The sequence below is a fragment of the Bos indicus x Bos taurus genome, chromosome 19 (assembly GCF_003369695.1).
Source record: "Bos indicus x Bos taurus breed Angus x Brahman F1 hybrid chromosome 19, Bos_hybrid_MaternalHap_v2.0, whole genome shotgun sequence".
NCBI lineage: Eukaryota > Metazoa > Chordata > Mammalia > Artiodactyla > Bovidae > Bos > Bos indicus x Bos taurus.
This window is the reverse complement of record NC_040094.1, coordinates 49,632,472-49,651,827: the sequence shown is the minus strand read 5'-3', so window position 1 is coordinate 49,651,827 and position 19,356 is coordinate 49,632,472. Positions and strand designations below refer to the sequence as shown.

Sequence of the window (19,356 nt, the reverse complement as noted above, 5' to 3'; positions counted from 1 at the left end):
CCGGTTTGCTGCCTGTTTGCTCTGAGACCAATTGCTGGGAAAACCCCGTGACGTTGAAGCCATCTCTTTCTCTGTTGAACAGAGAAAAACAGAAGCCCAAACAAAGCCCCTCCGGAAACATCCCTGACAGCAGAGACAAACAGCCTGTTGGCCTGGTTTAGTCATTAGCGGGCAGCTGCTGCCACGGAGCAGCCCGAGGAGGCGGGGAGCCCTCAGTGAGCTGCAAACTTCGTCCACATGCCCAGGGGAGCCAGGAGGGTGGGGTTGGGGAGGTTCCACTGGGGCAGCTGCAACTCTGACAGCTCAACCAAGAAGTGAAACCTCTCTGTGCCCTGGCTGATGCACAGAGCGATGGGATGAAAGGGAGCCAAGTGCAGCTCCTTGGATCCAGAGGGTGTCAGAGCATCCCCAAGGTGACCAGAGGTCCCTTGGGAGCCCTTTATGTGCCTGGGCATGGTGGGGTCCCCCAGAGTGTGCAGGCCCCCAGGCTTGGCTGCGCAGCCCCTTCCCTCCCTCTGCTGACCCTGTTGTGGAGGAGTGCACTGGTGCAGCGTGCAGTGTTCCAGAGCCTCCATCACAGCACTGTTTGCACGCCGCCGGCCCCGGAACCTGGAGTTCCGAAAGCTGGAGCCAGGTCCCCACTCCGTTTTCTTCTTCCACCGTGCCTGGCACACAGTAGATGTTAGGACGGTGTTGAATGAGTGACGTGTCCAGGCCTGACATTGAATGGAGAGTCCCTCAGGGATGGGGTAGACACCATCCCCCTCCCCCTGCCCTGGCAGACATGGGGATCACTGCAGCTCCCCTCTACACCCCCAGGTCTCGTGCCATAAAGAGAGAGTGGAGAGTGTGTGGGTATCTCTGCTATCCTCTTGGAGAAAGATGGGTGTCCCGGTGTGGGGCGGGGTGCCTTGTAGCTCAGCCACTCTGCTGTTGGTGCCCTGGGGGAGTCACTATGATGCCTTCTGCAAGGTCCTGACACCCCACGTGCCCCAAGTTCAGCAGCTGAACTGAACTGCCTTCCAAGCTTTCTCCTAGCATTCAGGTCATGACCTAGGAACCGCCACATTTGTGCGTGTAAAGACCTAAAACTTCAGTGATCAGGCTGATCATGTCAAACCTTCCAGAAGGTCTGAGACAGAGACCCCTGCAGGGAGACTGACTGTTGTCTTCACTATCCCATCAAACCTTATAGATGCCTCCAGGTAGATGCGCAGGGTCTGGAATCTGGAGGCGCACAAGACCCAAGACGCTGCCCTAGAGGAGTGGGGGGTCCACCAGGGGAGACAGCTGTGGAGACAAGTAGGGTCAGTGTCATGGGCAAGTGTCCCCGAAGTGCTGTGGGAGCCCATGAAACTGCCCAGGGCCCAGGAAAGAGGGGCGTATGTAAGGGAGGATGTAGGTGTGTGAGGGTGTGTGCACCCAAGTGTAGGAGCAAAGCCTGTCCTGGGGCTCGGAGGACGAGGAGGAATGGGTCAAAACAAAAGGTCCTTGCAGTCAGTGGAGGAGTGCAGGCAGGGTCAGGGCATGGGAGAGGGGAGTCTGCTGAGTTGAGGGTGTCTTGGTGTAGTTAGAATCAATGTATGTGCCCTGGCCATCTGCCACTGAGGAAGGCGACGTCCAGGTGGCACTGCCCATGGTGGTAGGAAGCGTCACCCAGTCTGGGGGTCCGTTTCCTGATCTGTAGAGGGGGAATCCTGGCCACAGAGCACCAGGCGTCTTTCTACAATAAGGCCTCCTGGTCTCTGGTGCAAATGAGAGGGAAGTGGCAGGTTCCATCCTGAGGGTGTGAGTGTGTGTGCAATGCATGTAGATACACTGTGAGTGTGTGCACAGGAGTATATACACAACCTGTGCATGGACGTCAATTTAAACAGATGGCCGTAGTGGGCGTTCTTTGTCTCCCAAACCCTTGAGTCTCCTCTGGGTGTGACCTACACCTTAAGTTGGTTATCTTGTCTGCTGTTCAGGAAGAGTCCAGACCAGAGGATCTCAACACTGTCTGCATCTTAGAACCCCCTAGGAAGCTCTTCCCTGGAGGAGGGCATGGCAACCCACTCCAGTATTCTTGTCTGGAGAATCCAGTGGACAGAGGAGCCGGGTAGGCTACAGTCCATGGGGTGCAGAGTCAGACACGACTGAAGTAACTGAGCACGCACAGGAAGCTCTTAAAAGACCAGTGCCAGGGCCCACCCTGGACCGTCTCAATCAGAATCTGCATTGAGGCCAAGATTTTCGGCATTTGAAATCAACCAGCACAGCTGTCTAGTGTTGTGAGCGGGTCTCCGCAGATCCTTAGAGTCTCAGTGATGCCCAGGCTCTAACCCAGACTTTCCCAAGGGTGACTGGAAGACCCTGTCCCAGCCTCTTGGGACAGGGCTGGCAGAGCAACTGGACACAGGGTCACAGTGGCTGAGAAGGAGGTAGGGGGCCGCAGAGCTGAAGACTCCAGGTCTGCATGGGGGGGCGCTTCTGCCCACACCCCCAGGGTCCAGGGTCCCACAGTGGCCTGTTGGTCTCATACTTCCAGGGTGAGAGACCTAGATCTTCCAGGAAGTGGCCCGGGCTCAGTGGTGACAAGGACGCCAGGGGCTGCTGCAGACAGCACTCCTGGGGCGGGCCATGGGGTGGACCGTGGGGCACCACCTTGCTTGGGGCACCCCAACATTCTCCTGCTTCAGCAGTGGCTGATCTGGCTGCTGACCTGTGCCTGGCCCCTTTCCAGGTCTGGGAACAAAGGGCACGGAGACGGTATACAGTGAAATCCGGAAAGCTGATCCTGGTGAGTGAGAGTCCCCCACACCCCCAGCCTGGGTCGGGGGGAGGGCACTTCCTATAATTTCATCCATGGGATCTCGGGTGTGGACCGGGGAAAGAAGGTACAAAGGCGACTAAAGAGAGTGCAGCGTTGGACTGGAGTTGTCGACAGTCTCTCCCCTCCACCCTGAGAAAGTGGCCATGTGTATTGTTTACGTAGTCGCTGCACACTTACTGAGGGCGGGCTGCCTGCCAGGCAGACAGAGCCTCACTCGTTCACGCCCAGCTAAGGGCCGGGTGGACTGGAGCGTGTCCTGGAGCCACTGTGTGCTCACGAGGTGCCCAGCAGCCGTCCGGGCACTCCTGACCCAGACAGAGGCAGCGCAGTCCTACCTGCCTCTTCTCAGGGGCCTCGCCCGCTCCTCACACAGGCCCTGGTGCGCCAGGCTCCTGAAGGCCTCAGGCAAAGTCAGACCTCTGCTTGGAGGATATTAGCTACATCCTTTCGATGAGCACGCTGAGTCTGGGCGAGGGAGACGGGTAGGGATTCACTTCCTCTTCCTGTGATTTCTGCCCAGACCCCGCCTCACTCCTTGCCTTCACTGCTTCCTCTCAGAGAGCTTTCCCCAGGGCTGGGCAGACAAGGAACTTCGGCTGTGCCTAACAATCTCATTTTTATGTAATGATTCTAGTTCATTCTCATGAAATAAAATCCACAAAGAACCACTTTTATTTATTTAATTAAAAAAAATTTTTATTGGAGTAGAGTTGGTATACAATGTTGCGTTAGCTTCAGGCATACAGCAAAGCGAATCAGTGATACACATACATACATCTACTCGTTTCAGATGCTTTTCCTATACAGGCTATTACAGAGTCTAGAATAGAGTTCCCTGTGCTGTACAGCAGGTTCTTATTGTTCCTCAGTTGCTCAGTTTTGTCCATCGCTTTGCAACCCCGTGGACTGTGGCACACCAGGCTTCCCTGTCCTTCACTATCTCCCAGAGTTTGCTCAAACTCACGTCCATTGAGTTGGTGATGCCATCCAACCGTCTCATCCTCTGTCACCCCCTTCTCCTTCTCTTTCTTATTAGTTATCTATTTTTTTAAAATTTTTATTCAAGTATGGTTGATTTATAATGTGTTGGTTTCAGGTGTAGAGCAAACTAGAATCACTCCCAACAATCTCGTTTTTTGGTGTAATTTTTCTATTTCATTATCATGAAATGAAATCTACCAAGAACCCCTTTTATTTATTTTTATTTCTTCATTGCAATCTAGCTGATGGACAGTATTATGTTACATTCAGATTTACTATATAAAGGTTTGGCATTTTATTATTAAATGATCACCACCTAGTAACCATCTGCTCCCAAACAGAGTTATTACAGTATTACTGGCCACCTTCCTTATGTGATATATTACACTGAAAATAAGTCACAACCCAAAAAGCACAAACGTTCCGAGGGAAAACAGTCACTATGCAGATATCTTTCTCTGTACAATAGGCCTCTATTTAAGTGGATTCTTGGAAAAGGAATTATTCAAATAGGCTAGGAAACTTCAGTAAAGCCTGGCTACACCAAGGGTGGTCCACGACAGGTAAACGGTGGTCTCAGGCCCAACCCAGACCCACAGAATCAGAATCTGTACTCCCAACAAGGTCCCACGTATTTCTGACGCTGCCAGTATTTGGAAAGCACTGTCTTACCTCAAGAGCCTGCTTGTTATCTCAACTAGGAATCGCCCCTTAATCAATCTTTTAAAAGGTGGTATTTTCATGATTAGATCAGAAACTCAGCCCCGTGGGGAACCTGACACTGACCGAATAATTTTTGAAAACCATTTCCTGGAGGATTTTTAGCTTCAGTATCTCATTTTGCATTCTTAGTATTATTCAGAGCTAGCAAAACACAAATTCAGAAACAGCCTCCCTCCGTTCTTCCAGTGTAACAGAAAGCTGAAATTCAGAGAGGGCTCAAGGTTGGTCCTGTCGGGTACTTGTATAAAAATGCCCTTTGCTTTCCTCATGGTCCCTGAGAAGGTTTGCTTTCAGTTGCTTTGGTTATGCAAAAACTCAACATTTATTAAGCACTTACTGTTGGTGCTAAGTGGTCTATATGACATTACCTCTTTCAATCCTCCACAATAAATCCCATTTTTCAGATGAGGATACGAGACTTAGCTTAAAACAGTTTCCCGAGGTTAGTGCTAGTTCCCCGATAGCTCAGTTGGTAAAGAATCTGCCTGCAATGCAGGAGACCCCGATTCCATTCCTGGGTCGGGAAGATCCACTGGAGAAGGGATAGGCTACCCACTCCAGTATTCTTGGGCTTCCCTTGTGGCTCAGCTGGTAAAGAATCCACCTGCAATGTGGGAGACCTGGGTTCAATCCCTGGGTTTGGAAGATCCCCTGGAGAAGGGGAAGGCTACTCACTCCAGTATTCTGGCCTGGAGAATTCCATGTATAGTCCATGGAGTCACAAAGAGCTGGACACGGCTGAGCGACTTTCACTTTCACTGAAAACTGGCCCACCCCAGAGCTGGATTCCACACTCCTGATCACCAAATGAGTTCCTTTGGTTTTGAGGAAGGGCAGCTGGTGAAGGGTGGAGACTGCAGGAACCCCAGGCTACAGGAGGCCTGGGCTCTCGGGTCACCTGAGGCCACCCAGGGAGGCCCCAGGCTGCTGGTGAAGGTCACACCCTGTGTGGATTCCCAAGAGCTAGTGTCTAGGGACCCTGCAGATTAGCCTGACAAAAGACAGATAATTAACAAGAAAAAGAATGAGGGAAGGTCCTGGAAAGCTTGCCTCCGTTGATTCTTATTTGCCTCCAGCTCAAAATGACCCTTATGCCAAAGTGGCTTATTTTAGGGTGACACACTCTGATTTTCTACTCTGCTTTAGGGCAACTGTTCTAGTGCGTTTTTTCAGGGTCCCCAGGGTGGTTCTAGATGCCTGAGTTTTCAGTCCCCAGCTGTTGGAACCCGCCTGCTCCCCTCTAGCCGAAACAGACCATAAGCTAGGCCATAGAACCCAACCCAGTAGAGATTTGAGGTGGCGCAGGGCCCTGTTTTGCTGGCAGACATTTGAGCCCCTGCCCTGGTACTGCCGCATCACCAGCTGTGCAACTCTGACCAAGATGCCTCACCTCTCTCAGACTCAGTTTCTTCAACTATTAAACTGAGAAGAGACTAAATAAGAGAAGGGGATGAGACAGCAGTCCAACTCTTTGCGACCCCATGGCCTGTAGCCCGCCAGGCTCCTCTGTCCATGGAATTCTCCAGGCAAGAATACTGGAGTGGGTAGTTATTCCCTTCTCCAGGGGATCTTCCCACTCCAGGGATCGAACCCGGGTCTCCCACATTAAAGATATACTCTTTACCGTCTGAGCCACCAAGGGAAGCCCATTCTTACCAGGGTGAGCAGTCAATCCATTTTAGCTAAAAAATGCATAAGGAAAACTTGAGCCATAGAGTTCAGTGCCTGGCCCAGCGCAAGACGAGAGCCAGCTCCGGACTCCCAGGCCGGGGCACTCCTGCGGCACCCTCTGGGCCATCAGGGGTCAACTGGGGCTTGGGTCTCTCTACAGTCTGGTCTCTAACCTGGCAGCCAGCTCCTGTCAGATGGGTAGAGGAAGCCCTGGGCCTTGTAGCCAAAACCACATCGTTGCTGCAAAAGCCAGCGTCTTGGAAGCCAAGGGAGTTCCTCTTTTTGAACATTTCCCACTTGTCTGCTGCCCAAAGGAGGAGGCTGGGAGCCTTGGTTGATTCCTCTTCCCTTTTCTTTCTTTCTTTTCCTTTATCAGCCGCTCAAACCCATCACAGGGTTGATGGGGGCTCCGTTATTATTCCTGCCCTACAGATGGGGAGATGGGCCCAGAGGTGACATAGCTTACTCTGGCCCGTGGCAGAGCAGGGATGGGGTGCAGGGAGCCTGGCTGCAGCGCGATGCCCTTCATAATCTTCATGTTCCTTCTCTGTGTTGCCAAACCAACTGGTTTCCACTGTCATCAGCCTGATTAGAGCATTCAACTCTGTTGCTCTTTACAAAGTAAGAGTAATAGCATGGTGTGGTCTGGGTGACCCCAGGTGAGTCAGGGAGCCTCTCGGGACCTCGGTCACCTTCTCTGTGGAATGAGGGGCATGGGCTCGAATCTTGATGAGGGCTTCTGCAGGCGGGTTAAAATACAGGTAGTTTGGCACCACCCTTAATTCAGTAGGTTGGGAGTGGGCTGAGAACTTGCATTTCTAACAAATTCCCATGTGCGGCTGCTGTCAGGCCGGGGATATGCTTTTAGAACCATTTTCTAGATGTTCTGAGTTCTGCTCTGGTTCTCATTCAAAGGGGTAGAGTCTTTCTTACTCCCCAGCAATCCTGGAGTGATTGTTCTGGACTGGCTAGTAGAGATAACCCAGAAACGTGTGTGTGTGTGTGTGTGTGTACTTTAAGGGGAGGGTGTGACCCACAATAAAAATAAAAGGCCCCAGTGGAAGTAGGTCTCAGTGAGTAAGCCGAGTACAGGGCGGGGTCTTGTCTGACCTTTCCTTCTTAGTGTTTCATTCTTCCCCACCTTAGCTTCTCAGTTTCCCATCCTCTTCCAACACGCATCACTTCAGGGCTGGCTATTTTGGGAAATGGCTCACAGGACGTAGTTCTGGCACTTAGACTCCCTTTTCCCCCTGAGTGATACAAAGGAAAACTGCTTGTCTAGATAAGCCAAAGGGCATCGGGCAGGCCTGGCCCCAAGGAGCAGCTCTAGGGTGGGGCTCTGGGTAGGACCAGGGCCCTGGAGAGGGTGTTGGAGGCTGCAGGCTGAGGAGTGTCTGGGGAGCTGATGGGCTGTGGGAGGCACCAGGTCTTTGAGATCTTGGCTTTAGGCTCGAAGCTCAGTTTTTTGTTTTTTGTTTTTTAACTGTAAAAATACATAGCACTTGCCATTGTAACCATTTTTAAGTGTGCGTTTCAGTAACACTGAGTACAATCACATTGTTATACAACCATCACCACAATCCATCTCTAGGACTTTTTCATCTTTCCTAACTGATACTCCTTACCCACTAAACGATAACTTCCCAGACCCTGCCCCCAACCCCTGGCAATGACCATTCTGCTTTCTGTCTCTGTGAATTTGACCATGTTCAATTGTTTTAATCTGTCAAATCAGGGGATTGAATGAATGATCTTAAGTGGCCTTACGATCATAACATTCAGAGCCTCAGTGTCCTGTGTTTGGAAGTGATGGTCATTTGTCTATGCCTTGGTCACTCCCGACCCACGCCCTGGAACTTGTTGATGAGGGGTGGGGACTCAGTCACTTCTAAGAGTCACCCCGGGGTCCCTTGGAGTCCACCCTAATCCTTTACCCATCCTTGACTCCAAGTTTGCCCTTCAAATCTGAATTAAGTCCTGGGTCTCAGGACCCATTGCACTGTGTTGCTGCTGCTTTTGTGTTGGTCCGAGGCCAGCCTGGATGCTTCTCTGTACTGCAGCCCAATGGAAAACATGTTCAGTAGGAGCCCTGGGGTTTGATCTCAGCTCCACCTTCATCAGGTTGTAGGACTTTGCCCCATCCCCAATTCTTGTCACCAATTAGTTTCCTTGTTGTTGAGTTGCTAAGTCCTGTTCAACTCTTTGCAGCCCCATGGACTGTCCATGGGATTTCCTAGGCAAGAATACTGGAGTGGGTTGCCATTTCCTTTTCCAGGGGATCTTCCCAACCCAGGGATCGAACCTGAGTCTCCTGCGTTGGCAGGCGGATTCTTTACCACTGAGCCACCGGGGAAGCCCAGTTTCCTCATTAATTCTCAATAAAATGCCCTTGGCCTCAGCGGAGTTGCTGCAAGGTGAACACCTCGGTGTGTCTCAGGAATGTACATGGCCGTTGAGTGGATAAGGGCTGTGGTGGGCAGGTGAGTTCTATAAAACAAGGAGGAAGGAGGCAACTCTTCCAACTCATTACCTCCCACTGAGTCTTGACCACAGTCTTACACATCTGCTATTCTGTTGTTTTTCTGATAGTTGAAAATGTATTGAAAAATTCAAATTAATTATTAATATGTTGTTAACAGTGGCTCAAGCACAAATGGCGCTGTGTTTCTTCTTACTCTTAACTCTTCCAACACCTGAAATAATCATTTTTAGGAGATAGTGAAGGACAGGGAAGCCTGGCATGCTGCAGTCCATGAGGGTGCAAAGAGTCAGACACCAACCACTTGGCAAACTGAACCACAGAGTACTAATTATAGTAGCGTAACTAGAAAAATTTGTATTAAAGCTTATTTTCCCATTGGAGTTACTTTGGTTTTTATTTTTTTTACACATATACATGTATCTATTCTTTTGCAAATTCGTTTCCCACTTAGGTTGTTACATAATATTGAGCAGAGTTCCCTGTGCTCCTCTATTGGGTTGGCCAAAAAGTTTGTCTGGGTTTGCCACACCAGCGGCTAGACTAACCCGAAAGAACTTTTTGGCCAACTTGCTGACACACACGTCTTCCTGTCCCAGCAATTAACTCTTCGTCCTAGGCAAGGAAATCTCTCCACCTTTGAGCTGCTTCACTTTCAGCCATTAGACCATTCTTTGCTACATGTTCCCTGCCTATTAGGGAGGGAAGGAGAGGGTTTCTCAGAACTAAGAAGACTTTATCAGAAAGAGACCAAGCTGAAGTCAGCCTCAGGAGAAAAAGAGAACTAGCCCCGAAGACACAGCCGGAATTAATGGGTGGAGAAGGAGATCTTGCCTCTCAGGAAACTTCAGCTTTCTCAGGAGTGGAGAAAATGCTGACAATTGCCTCATAATTTAGATCTGCAAGCTTAGCACTTTAGGTCTTTCAAGTTATTTCCTTTCCACTTATTTTGCCCGAGATTAGGATTTGTCAGCAATGCATGCTAAGTCCCTCCAGTTGTGTGACCCCATGGCCCGTAGCCCACCAGGCTCCTCTGTCCATGGGATTCTCCAGACAAGAATATTGGAGTGCATTGCCATGGCTTAGTCATCAGCTGCACTCAGCCTGGTTGAGCCTTGTGTGAACTGGAATTCCTGGCTAGCCCAGGAAGTTTGTACCTTCAGTCTGATTCAGCACTTGATGGTTTCAAAGGGGTCCAGCGTATCCTGAAAGTACTTTATAAAATGGTTTGCAGTTCATCCAAAACATAACTTATTAACATATATTTACTCCAGTTTTAAAGATCAGAGCATAAGTGGTTTCTCATAATTAATTAACAACACAGTCAGTTCTTCCCTCTGAGAGCACTCAGGTCTAGGATAAGATTTGCAGTTTAGGGCAGTGGTTCTCAACGCAATAGACCTTTGGCAGTGTCTGGAGACATTTTTGGTTATCATAATTTGGCAAGGGGTGGGGAAAGGGGTTGCTCCTGCATCTAATGGGCGGCGGCCAGGGATACTGGTAAACATCTTATAACACACAGGACAAGCCTCTTGACAAAGAATTATCCAGCCCAGGATATCAGTAGTGCCAGCATTAAGAAATTCTGGTTTAAAGGAATTAATTTCCTGTGACTCCCCCAAGACAGGAGCTGGTTTTCCTCCCTAGAAGTCGTGTGTCCCTCCTTGGAGGTGTCCTGGGCACCTCCCACCTGATGACTTGTGGTTCTAGGGAGAGATGCCAAGTCCTGCTCCAGACACTAACCTCTGTCTTCTGGGCCTTGCAGGGCCCACCTCCTTCACTCAGCCTCCCTCTTCTACTTTCTCTTTGCCTGGAATTCAGACTTCCAGGCTTCTTCTTAAGGGAGAACTCCAGTAGACGAGGGAGGGGCTGATCATGGAGAGTCATGATCAGAGGAGGGCCCTGTGCCATGCCCTCTCTGGGAGGGAGGAAAGAGCACTTGAGGGCCTGTGCCCCCTCTCCACACCCATCTTGAGAGGCCCAGAGCAAACTAGGCCCATGGGCACTGCTAGCCTGCCCCCAGGGTGGCCTCTGCTACTTCAAGGAGATAAAACTTACTCCATTAAAAAAAAAAAAGGGACACTACCCACAAGATTCTAGTACCAACAACAAGTGTGTGTAGCTTGGTGCTCCATCAGTATTATCAGTATAATCAGTGTTATTATAAGTAAGTAAGTAAGTGAAGTTGCTCAGTTGTGTCCGACTCTTTGTGACCCCATGGACTGTAGCCCACCAGGCTTCTCTGTCCATGGGATTCTCCAGGCAAGAATCCTGGAGTGGGTTGCCATTTCCTTCTCCAGGGGATCTTCCCAACCCGGGGATCGAACCTGGGTCTCCAGTATTGCAGGCAGACACTTTAACCTCTGAGCCACCAGGGGGGAAGATATTAGAATAATACATTATGAATGTGTTATTATAATACATTATCAAATGTATTACATTCAAATGTTGGTATTCCGAGTCTATATTGCATTAGGAAATGAGGCTCTCGCTCTCGTGGGTCTGATTCCAGAAGCCCTGGGGCTCTGAAGGAGCGGGAAGCATGGGGTCCTTTGGGTCCTCCAGGTCAGGTTTGGCTGGGGGGCGGGTGCTGCCCACGGCCTCACTCAATGTGTGGAAGTTCACACAATGGCTTGACTTGTTGGTCGGGCTGACTCATCCATTTGGCCCTTGATGCCTGCCTCTGGCCTAGCCAGGACAGAAGGGGGCCCCTTAGGAACTCCTGGCCCTTTTCCCTCTAGAAGAGACGCACAATGGAGCTGTGATAAGACAGGGTTTGAGGGGGAAGTGGACTGGTGGAAACAGGATATTTTTAAATTCAAGAAAGAAACAGAAGGTTGTGACTCCTGTTGTGACAGTCGGGCCCCGGGACAGCCAAGATTCAGAAGGGGCTTGAACTTGGGGGGTGGCGGAGGGGACCGGGTAGAAACCAAGGTCCCTAGGATTGCCTCTCAAGGAAGAACGAGGATTTGGGGGTAAGGAGGAGGGTATGGCCCTCCACCACCTTCAAGAATAGCAACCACCCCCAAAACTCTCATTTCCCTTGGGCCTTCCCCAGGATTCCATGTCTTCAGAGCTAGGGCCATAGTGGGCTATTTGGGATATCAGCCATAGCAGGTAGGCCACCCCCCCATTCAGAAACTCTGCTGTTCGTGGAGTCTGGTCCTGTTCAAGGGCTAATCACAGCCCTCTCTCACCTCTTGTAGTAAAAACCACCTCTAAGTAATGCAGGTGGTCACTCACCTTTGATGGAAGGTTTCCTGTTCCCCTGGGCCTTTCTCACCCTCCTTCTCACCTTCTGGACAAGTCTCGGCATGCCCCCCAGTAAGAAGACTGTGTGATCTCCACACAGTTGGTCTGATGCTCCCTTCCAGGGCCAGGGGATGTGGCGCCCTGCCCTTCAGACAGCAGTTGAACTCTATATGCCATGGGCGTTGGCCTTGTTTATGCTTTCTGCTCCATGGATTCCACTCCTGGGAATAGTCAAACTAGTATGAACCATGCAAATAGCTTTATTCCCAGAGAGGATACTGGCGGCATCATATAAAATAGCAAAAACTGGGAAAGAACCTAAATTTTTAAAAGTAAGGAACTGGTTTAATAAACAACTGCATACTCGTGGAATAAGGACTAAATAGCTGCTAACAATTATGTTTCTAAAATCACACCATGTGTAAAAGAGAGGCTCTAAAATGGCATAGACTAGATAATTATAACTTCCCCCACCCCACCCTCCACCACCCCAAAAAAACACAAAAAACTCTACTCTTATTGGAAAATGACTGGAAGACATTTCAGTCAACCTTGGAACCAGAGAGAATTTTTACCTGCTTCCTACTTTTCCATAATTTTCAGGTTTCTTTTTTCCCCTCTAAAATAGTATGTGCTATTAAGTTTAAAAAAAACAAAAAACAACTGTTTAAAATGTCAAATGGGCTGCCAGGAACTTTATATGCTTGTCACATGGAGCCACAGGGTCCTGGGGAAGCTACCTGTGGGCAGAGGAGCCATAAACCTGGGCACCCAGGAGGCATGAGGGCTGGGGTCTCCTGCACGGCCAGCTCGCACCTCCCCGCTGGCTCTTTCCTTGGCCTGCCCAGCCTCTGAGACGTTGGCATGGGGAGCCTAACTCTCCTTGTGCTCTTCATCCTGCTCACCTTTGCCTTATCCTTTGTTTTGCAGATTTCGTGGAAAACAGATATTCTGTAAGTACATGTTTCATATGCATTATTTTTTTAAAAAAATAGTCCATTCAACAGTGAAATATTTCCAGGCTTACTCCATTTTCTGCAGCCCCAGCAAGGACACCCCTGGACTAGCCTTGTCTGTTTTACCCCAGAACCCTGGGCTCTTCTGACCAGCCTGGTGCTCAGGCTGTCGGATTTTCTAGGCCTGCTGTGGTTTTGAAATTCTCTCCCACCGTTTCCGTCATTCCTTCGCAGCCCACTTAGGACACGAAAGCCCGGAAAGGGCCTGCAGGGTTGGAAATCTAGGATGCTCAGTTCTAGATGAGCAGAGTCCATATTCCCTCTGAGTCCAGGTCCTTGGGGGATGACGGGGGTGGGATGGGCAGTGCAGATTCGGGGGGTGTAGTTACCCTCACATACCAGACCCTCTGCTGTGGGGGACATGGAAGGTCTTTGACCCAGTGAGGAAATCAGGGAGATTATCTCAGGTGAGAAATTTGCTGCTCCAGAGACCACAGAAACAGAAGCGAGGCGCTTCATGCTGCCTGGTTAGCAGCTTCTTCCCCAAGGAAAGGGTCATGCGGATAGGCCATGAGGAACGAGCCCATTACAGCCACGTCCAGGTAGAAAGATCTTCAGGGGCTGAGGTCTGAGGGCTGGGGAGATGGCGGAAGCTCTGGCAGCAGGATGGGAGCAGACGAGGGTGCCCGTGAGGAGTGATGGGGGGAAAGGTGAGGTAGCGCTTGCTTAGAAAAGACTCAAGTACCTCATCATGAGGTTTCATTCTGTAGCTAGTGGAAAATTTAGGAAGCTGCCACTTGGCAGATAGGAATGCTTAAAAGAAGTGCAGAAGGGGACTTCCCTAGTGGTCCAGTGGTTGGGAATCCACACTCCCAATGCTGCAGGGGCATGGGTTCAATCTTTGGTTGGAAACCTAAGATTCTGCATGGTGTAGTTTAAAAAAAAAATGGCTCAGAGGTCCAAGTTCAAGATTTGCAAAGACCCATCTCCCCTTATCTTCTACTCTCCACCTCTTTATGAGCTGCCCAGGAGCATAGAAGTTAACTGGGCAGCTAGCATCTTAAGGAATAAGGTGTTTGCCTCTCAGATTGCTTCTTTAAGGTCTGGGAAGAACTTTCAGCAAGATTGCTGGTAGCCCCTTCCAATGGGCCCCCAGCTTCCTTTGTTTTGCCCAAGTCTGAATTCTTGTAAAACAGAGAACTTATTATGTCTTTGACAGACAGGAAGCTGCTGACATTCTTGTGATGGAGGAAGGCTATCAATTTAAGGAAAAGAGGAATGAAATGAATGTCTTTTTCTAGCCTAAGCCCCCTCAGATATCTGAAATCAGAGATGATCGCATTTGAAGGACACTGGGGGTGTGGGGGGAGGTCAATTTAGAGCAGAATAGCTTGCCCAGGATGACCCAGCTTGTTAACTGCAGAGCCAGGGCTGGAAAACCTATATCTCCAAGCTCCGCAGCCAGTCCACACCGCAAGACTCCCTCCAAGAGTGATGTCACTGTCCCGACCATCACAGCTTTGAGAGTGTGGAAAGTGAGAACTTTGCTCCATGGACCTTGTGGGACCCAAATAAAGAGATATTCTGCTGATGCACTAATCATGGTGTGTCCACCCAAGGCAGGTCTGCTGGACCTCAAGACCGACTTATTTACTTTGTCTTCAGTCCAAACGATCTCTCTGGACAGAGGCTCCGAGCTCTAGGACAGACAGAACTTTCCGTTTGCCCAGAAGCAGGCCCAGGAGTCTGCTCCTGAGAGCTCACCCGTGGCTGGTCCTGCCCCCCAAAATAATTAAGTCTTCTGGCAGGAGCACAGGGATTCCCAGCCGTTGGGAAAGGCGTTTGGAATCTTGACGCGAAAGCATCTTGTTTATAAACGACACAGGTATAGTTTCCCTAATAATCAGCTGGCAAGGGTCAGGAGAAAATTAATTGAAATGCCCAGAAGGAAATGGGAGGGGATTTCCTTCCTGAAATCAAACCTGGCGATCATTCCCAGTTGTTTAATAGCCATTGCTTCTGAAAACATATTGGAGGAAATATCTTAACAATGAGATAGCCGCTTAGCCAAATACTAATTTAGTATTGTTTGACTTGCTTCAATGGCACATTCTGACTTCATTTTTCCTCTGCCATTTTTGCCTTGTTTATAAATCGTGTTTGTGGCCCAGGCAGACAGATAACATGAAAGAGAACAGCCTGTACTTAAAGGGATGAATCTGAACCTGCGTGGCTCTCAGAATCTTGTAAATAACTTGCCTTCTTACTGAAAAAAAAAAAAAAAAAGGCAATTCCTAGTTACAGCTCACCTCCTTTCTTCCCAGGAGCCAGCAGACAGCTGGAGTATGATGGGAAAGGCCCAGGATTGGGGATCAAAAGGCTGGGGTCTGGGTTCCAGCTCTCTAGTCAAGCCTAAGCTTCCCCGTCTATAAAATGGAGATGGTGATGACAATAGCAAAAACAGTAACATCTATCTATTAAGGAGTTTCTTAGGGCTTCCCCCATGGCTCAATGGTAAAGAATCTGCCTGCCAGTGCAGGAGACAGGGGTTTGATCCCCAGGCTGGGTAGATCCCCTGGAGAAGGAAATGGCAACCCACTCCAGTATTCTTGCTGGGGAAATCCCATGGACAGAGGAGCCTAGCAGACTATACAGTCCATGGAGTTGCAAAAGAATCAGACATGGCTTAGTGACTGAAACAACAACAGCAGCAAGAAGCTTCTTAAGAATGAGAAACATTTCTTAGATGAGAACTACTTGTGCAAAGTACCTGCAGATTGAAAACTATCATGGAAAACCTAGATATCTATTTTAAAGTTCTTTTCCTCAGACACTCTGGCAGCATAGGGTATGGATGGGGAATTTACTTTGCTTGGCCCTAAAAGGCCCCTGTCACATGAGGAGAATATAGCAGTTGCTTACCCAAGACCCAGGATTCAACTCAAGCCAACCTTTGACTTAGGAAGCAGAGCCCCACATTAAAACTTGACCCTTCCCTGATAGCTCCTTATTAGACATGTCACTTTGGGCAGATTTCCTAACCTCTTGGGACCTTAGTTGCCTCATCTATAAACTGGAGGAAATAGAATCCTCTCATTTGGTTGTTGCAAGGATTAAGCAGACACCCAGCACAGATCTGCTTCATTGGAAGTGCACAGAAGAGGCACATTCAAGAAGCAGGAAGTAGAAATCCCAGGAGTGTTAGAAGCAAAATGACCCTTGAGACTGTCCACACCATGTTCTGGCCAAAAGTGGGCTGATTTCTTGGCGGTTCTCATGTGCCTGACAGCTGGGCTCTGATTTAAAAGCAGGCAAGCACAGCCTTGGATGGGAGTGTGTCAGCCTTTAGTTCAAAACCCCCAAAGTCTGGACAACTGTGGCCCTGCCCTTCCCATCCCTGGAGCTGTTCCTGCAGCAGCTCCCTGAGCTCACTTCCCCTGGAAAGGGCAGCGGAGGTGTCTGGTGGAGGACTTGGTCCCGGGCCTGCAGAAAGGCTGGACACCAGGGTCACTCCTCCGGGCCAAGCGGAGGAAGTGGAGGAAGGGCAGCTGCCAGGGCTGGCGGGCCTCCAGCCCCCGGGGGCCAGCACAGCTCTCTTGGCCTGCTTTGCGCGGGTCTCTCTTGGCAAAGGAGGAGACAGAGCCTTGGCCTTCCAGCTGGAGCCCCACAGACCTGCATCCTTCCGAGAGGTTCCTCAGACCTGGCAGGACCAGAACGAAACAGGGACTCCATCTCAGCCAACCCTCAGGGAGACAGACAGAACCCCATCATGGTGTTCCCAAGACCCAGGCCAGTCCCCACAACTTCTCCTGCCTCCCTGGCTTCCACCTACTGCAGGGTACCCTCAGTGCTCACAGAGGGCCCAGTGTCATGCACTCAGGTGCTGCCTGCTCTTCCAGACTCACTGTTGCCCGGGGGCCCTCTACTGGGGAATTTCAGAGGCTGCTGCCCTGTTGCCCCTTTGCTCGATCCATTCATCAAAATCCACCCCTCTCTAGCCTTTCAACTCCTTCTGCAGGTCGTTAGGACCTCTTCCACTTTCTATTTCATGGCAGTGTTGTTTGTCAGTAATTGATAGTATAGAAAACTCTTGGGGGCAGTTTCTTGCATTCTCAGCAGGAAAACCAGTGCCTGGGTCAGACGGAGGTCCCCTCATGGAGCGGCATGTAGGTAACACAAATACCACATGGAACAGTCAGAGAACACTGTAAGCTGGCACATGGAATTAAAAATAATTTTTTTTTCACTTTTATTGTGGCGAAATACACACCACATGAAGTTTACCATCTTTCAGCGTACCATTCATTCAGTGGCATTAAATCCAATCTCATTGTTGCGTGACCACTGCCAAATCCACAGAAGTTTTCATCATCCCAGACCCAAAGTCTGCACCTGTTGAGCCCTAATTTCCTGTTCCTCCTGCCTCCCAGAATGGCAGCCACCGTCCTGCTTCATGTCTCTAGGAACTGGGCTCTTCTGAATACCCCCATTTAAGTGGAATCATACAATATTTGTTCCTTTCGTGTCTATCTTATTTCACTTAGCATATTGTTTTCAGGGTTTATCCATGTTGAAATGAATCAGAATTTCATTCTTTTTAAAGGCAGAATCATATAATTTAGAACTCTTTTAAAAATTTAATCATTTGAGTTTGGTCTTTCATTTTTTTAAATTTAAAAACAGACCTCTGGGCTTCTCTGGCAGTCCAGTGGTTAAGACTCAGGGCTTTCACTGCAGGGGGTCACAGGTTCAATCCCTGGTCAGGGAACTAAGATCCTGCAAGCCAAGAGGCATGACCAAAAACAAACAAACAGGCAAACAACAACAACAACAAAAAAAACAAAACAGACCCAGAGAACGTTAACTTAGAGATAGAGTTGGAGTAAGACACCGGGTGTTTCTTAGTCTTCCTGTGTGGGTGCTTGATGAAATTGGTTGAGAGTCTGCTGTGCGGCGTGTATGTGGGGAACAGAGGCTGCAGACCCCACAGAACAGACATGGAGAGAAAGATGAATGAATCTGGGCAGGAGCTGCCCCCACAGGGTGGGGGGTGCCCACGGATGACGGTTCTGCTGTGCAGTCTTGGAGAAGTGCTGGGTGCAGTTTTGTGTATCTTTCCACCAAGCCAGTCTTCAGTCTTGAAGGGTGTGACCATAGCGTGTCCTGTCTCTTGTCACTGCAGAGAACGGAAGGCTCCCTGGACGGGTCTTAGGACTCCGTGAGCACACGCGCCTGCCTGGGAGGATGCCCACATTCCGAGAAGAACAGATGATTCCCGTATCGCAAGAGTTTTCTGCACTTATTTATGGGCCTGCCCTGCTCCCACCGAACGTAGCAATTCATCAGGCCAAGCCACCAGTTTTTAAATCCATCTTAACTACTTTTATGTTGGGTATAAAGAGCTAACAGACGGGCTGGTTAGTTTCCCACACAGCCTGCCTCCCAGCAAGTTGGAGCATCCTCGGGAGTGGAGAGTGGCAGCCAGAGGTTCAGGGTAAACTGGCCATTGGGATATTTTGAAACTTGAATATTTTGTCTTGTGTAGAAATCGAGAACTTGTCCAAGTACCCTCATGTACAGAAGCCGGTTTCTGTTTTGCAGTCAGTTCCCCCTAGAGAGTGGCCTAGCTTAGGGGCTAGTTTTTCTCTTTGCCTTTGATCCTTTGAGGGTCTGTGGTTCTAGGCAGTCCTTGTTCCTTGGAAGTGCTCAGCACGGACTGGACAGCTGCACCCTGTCCTCTCCATGACCTCTCCTGCCACAACTGGGAGAACAAAGCTGCTTGGGAGCGACTCTTTTGAGATGCCAACTTGAAGACAAGGTTCATTTCTGGGCAATGCACCAAATAGAAAATGAAGTTGGACAAAGCACAGATGTTCTTAGGCTGGTTTTCTATCCCCTTTCTTTCTTTTCCTCTACCACGCTGAAGGCCAAAGGACAGGAAGATGGCTGCCTCCAGCAAATTTTTTTTTTAATAGAAAAATGAAATGCATATTTTTCTTACTAATTTTTTGTTATTTATTCCTTGCTAAAAGGAATGGTCTCCCGAGGTCCTCAGGTGTTTCTGATGGTGTCCTGAGTGTGGACGAGGGGCTGTGGCCCTTCCGTGGTGGGGTTGCACTAGTGAGCATGCCCCGCTGCAGCCACCTTCCTCGTCCTCCTCGGCTACGCAGTGCAGGGGCCCTGCGGGGTGTTGTATTAAATAAATCTGATCTTCACTCTTCACAGACCCGTGAGATGTCATCTTCTGAGAGGCCGTACACATACAGAATATCTGTCATGCCCGAGGACTCCTCCGTCAAAGCCTAGGAGGCCACAGAGAGAACCACGCAGGTTCTGTCAGCAGGCCAGGGCCTCCATGGGCTCCACTGAGGCCAGAGGTAGTCTGAGTCAGGCACACTGAGTCATTAATATCCATCAGGGGCTACTTCACTGTTGGCTTCGCAACTGAAGCTTGCTTGCTAGGCTGTTACCAGATTGAG

At 49.7% G+C, this 19,356-nt stretch overlaps 1 protein-coding gene across 7 annotated transcripts in view; it reads left to right on the top strand.

Annotated features, from left to right (window-relative positions):
* Window positions 1-19,103, top strand: part of PECAM1 (platelet and endothelial cell adhesion molecule 1) — a 62,506-nt gene extending 43,403 nt beyond the window's left edge. The window contains exons 14-16 of one of the 7 annotated variants that reach the window (XM_027517680.1): window positions 2,726-2,782; window positions 12,852-12,874; window positions 18,060-19,103. In XM_027517680.1, the coding sequence (XP_027373481.1) occupies window positions 2,726-2,782; window positions 12,852-12,874; window positions 18,060-18,089 (110 nt within the window). In that variant the 3' untranslated portion in view covers window positions 18,090-19,103. Of the gene's footprint in view, window positions 1-2,725; window positions 2,783-12,851; window positions 12,875-14,096; window positions 14,477-18,059 lie in introns of those variants that run through there. The other 6 variants (XM_027517679.1, XM_027517681.1, XM_027517683.1 and 3 more) reach the window with 6 other exon arrangements.
* The last annotated feature ends 253 nt before the right edge of the window (window positions 19,104-19,356 follow it).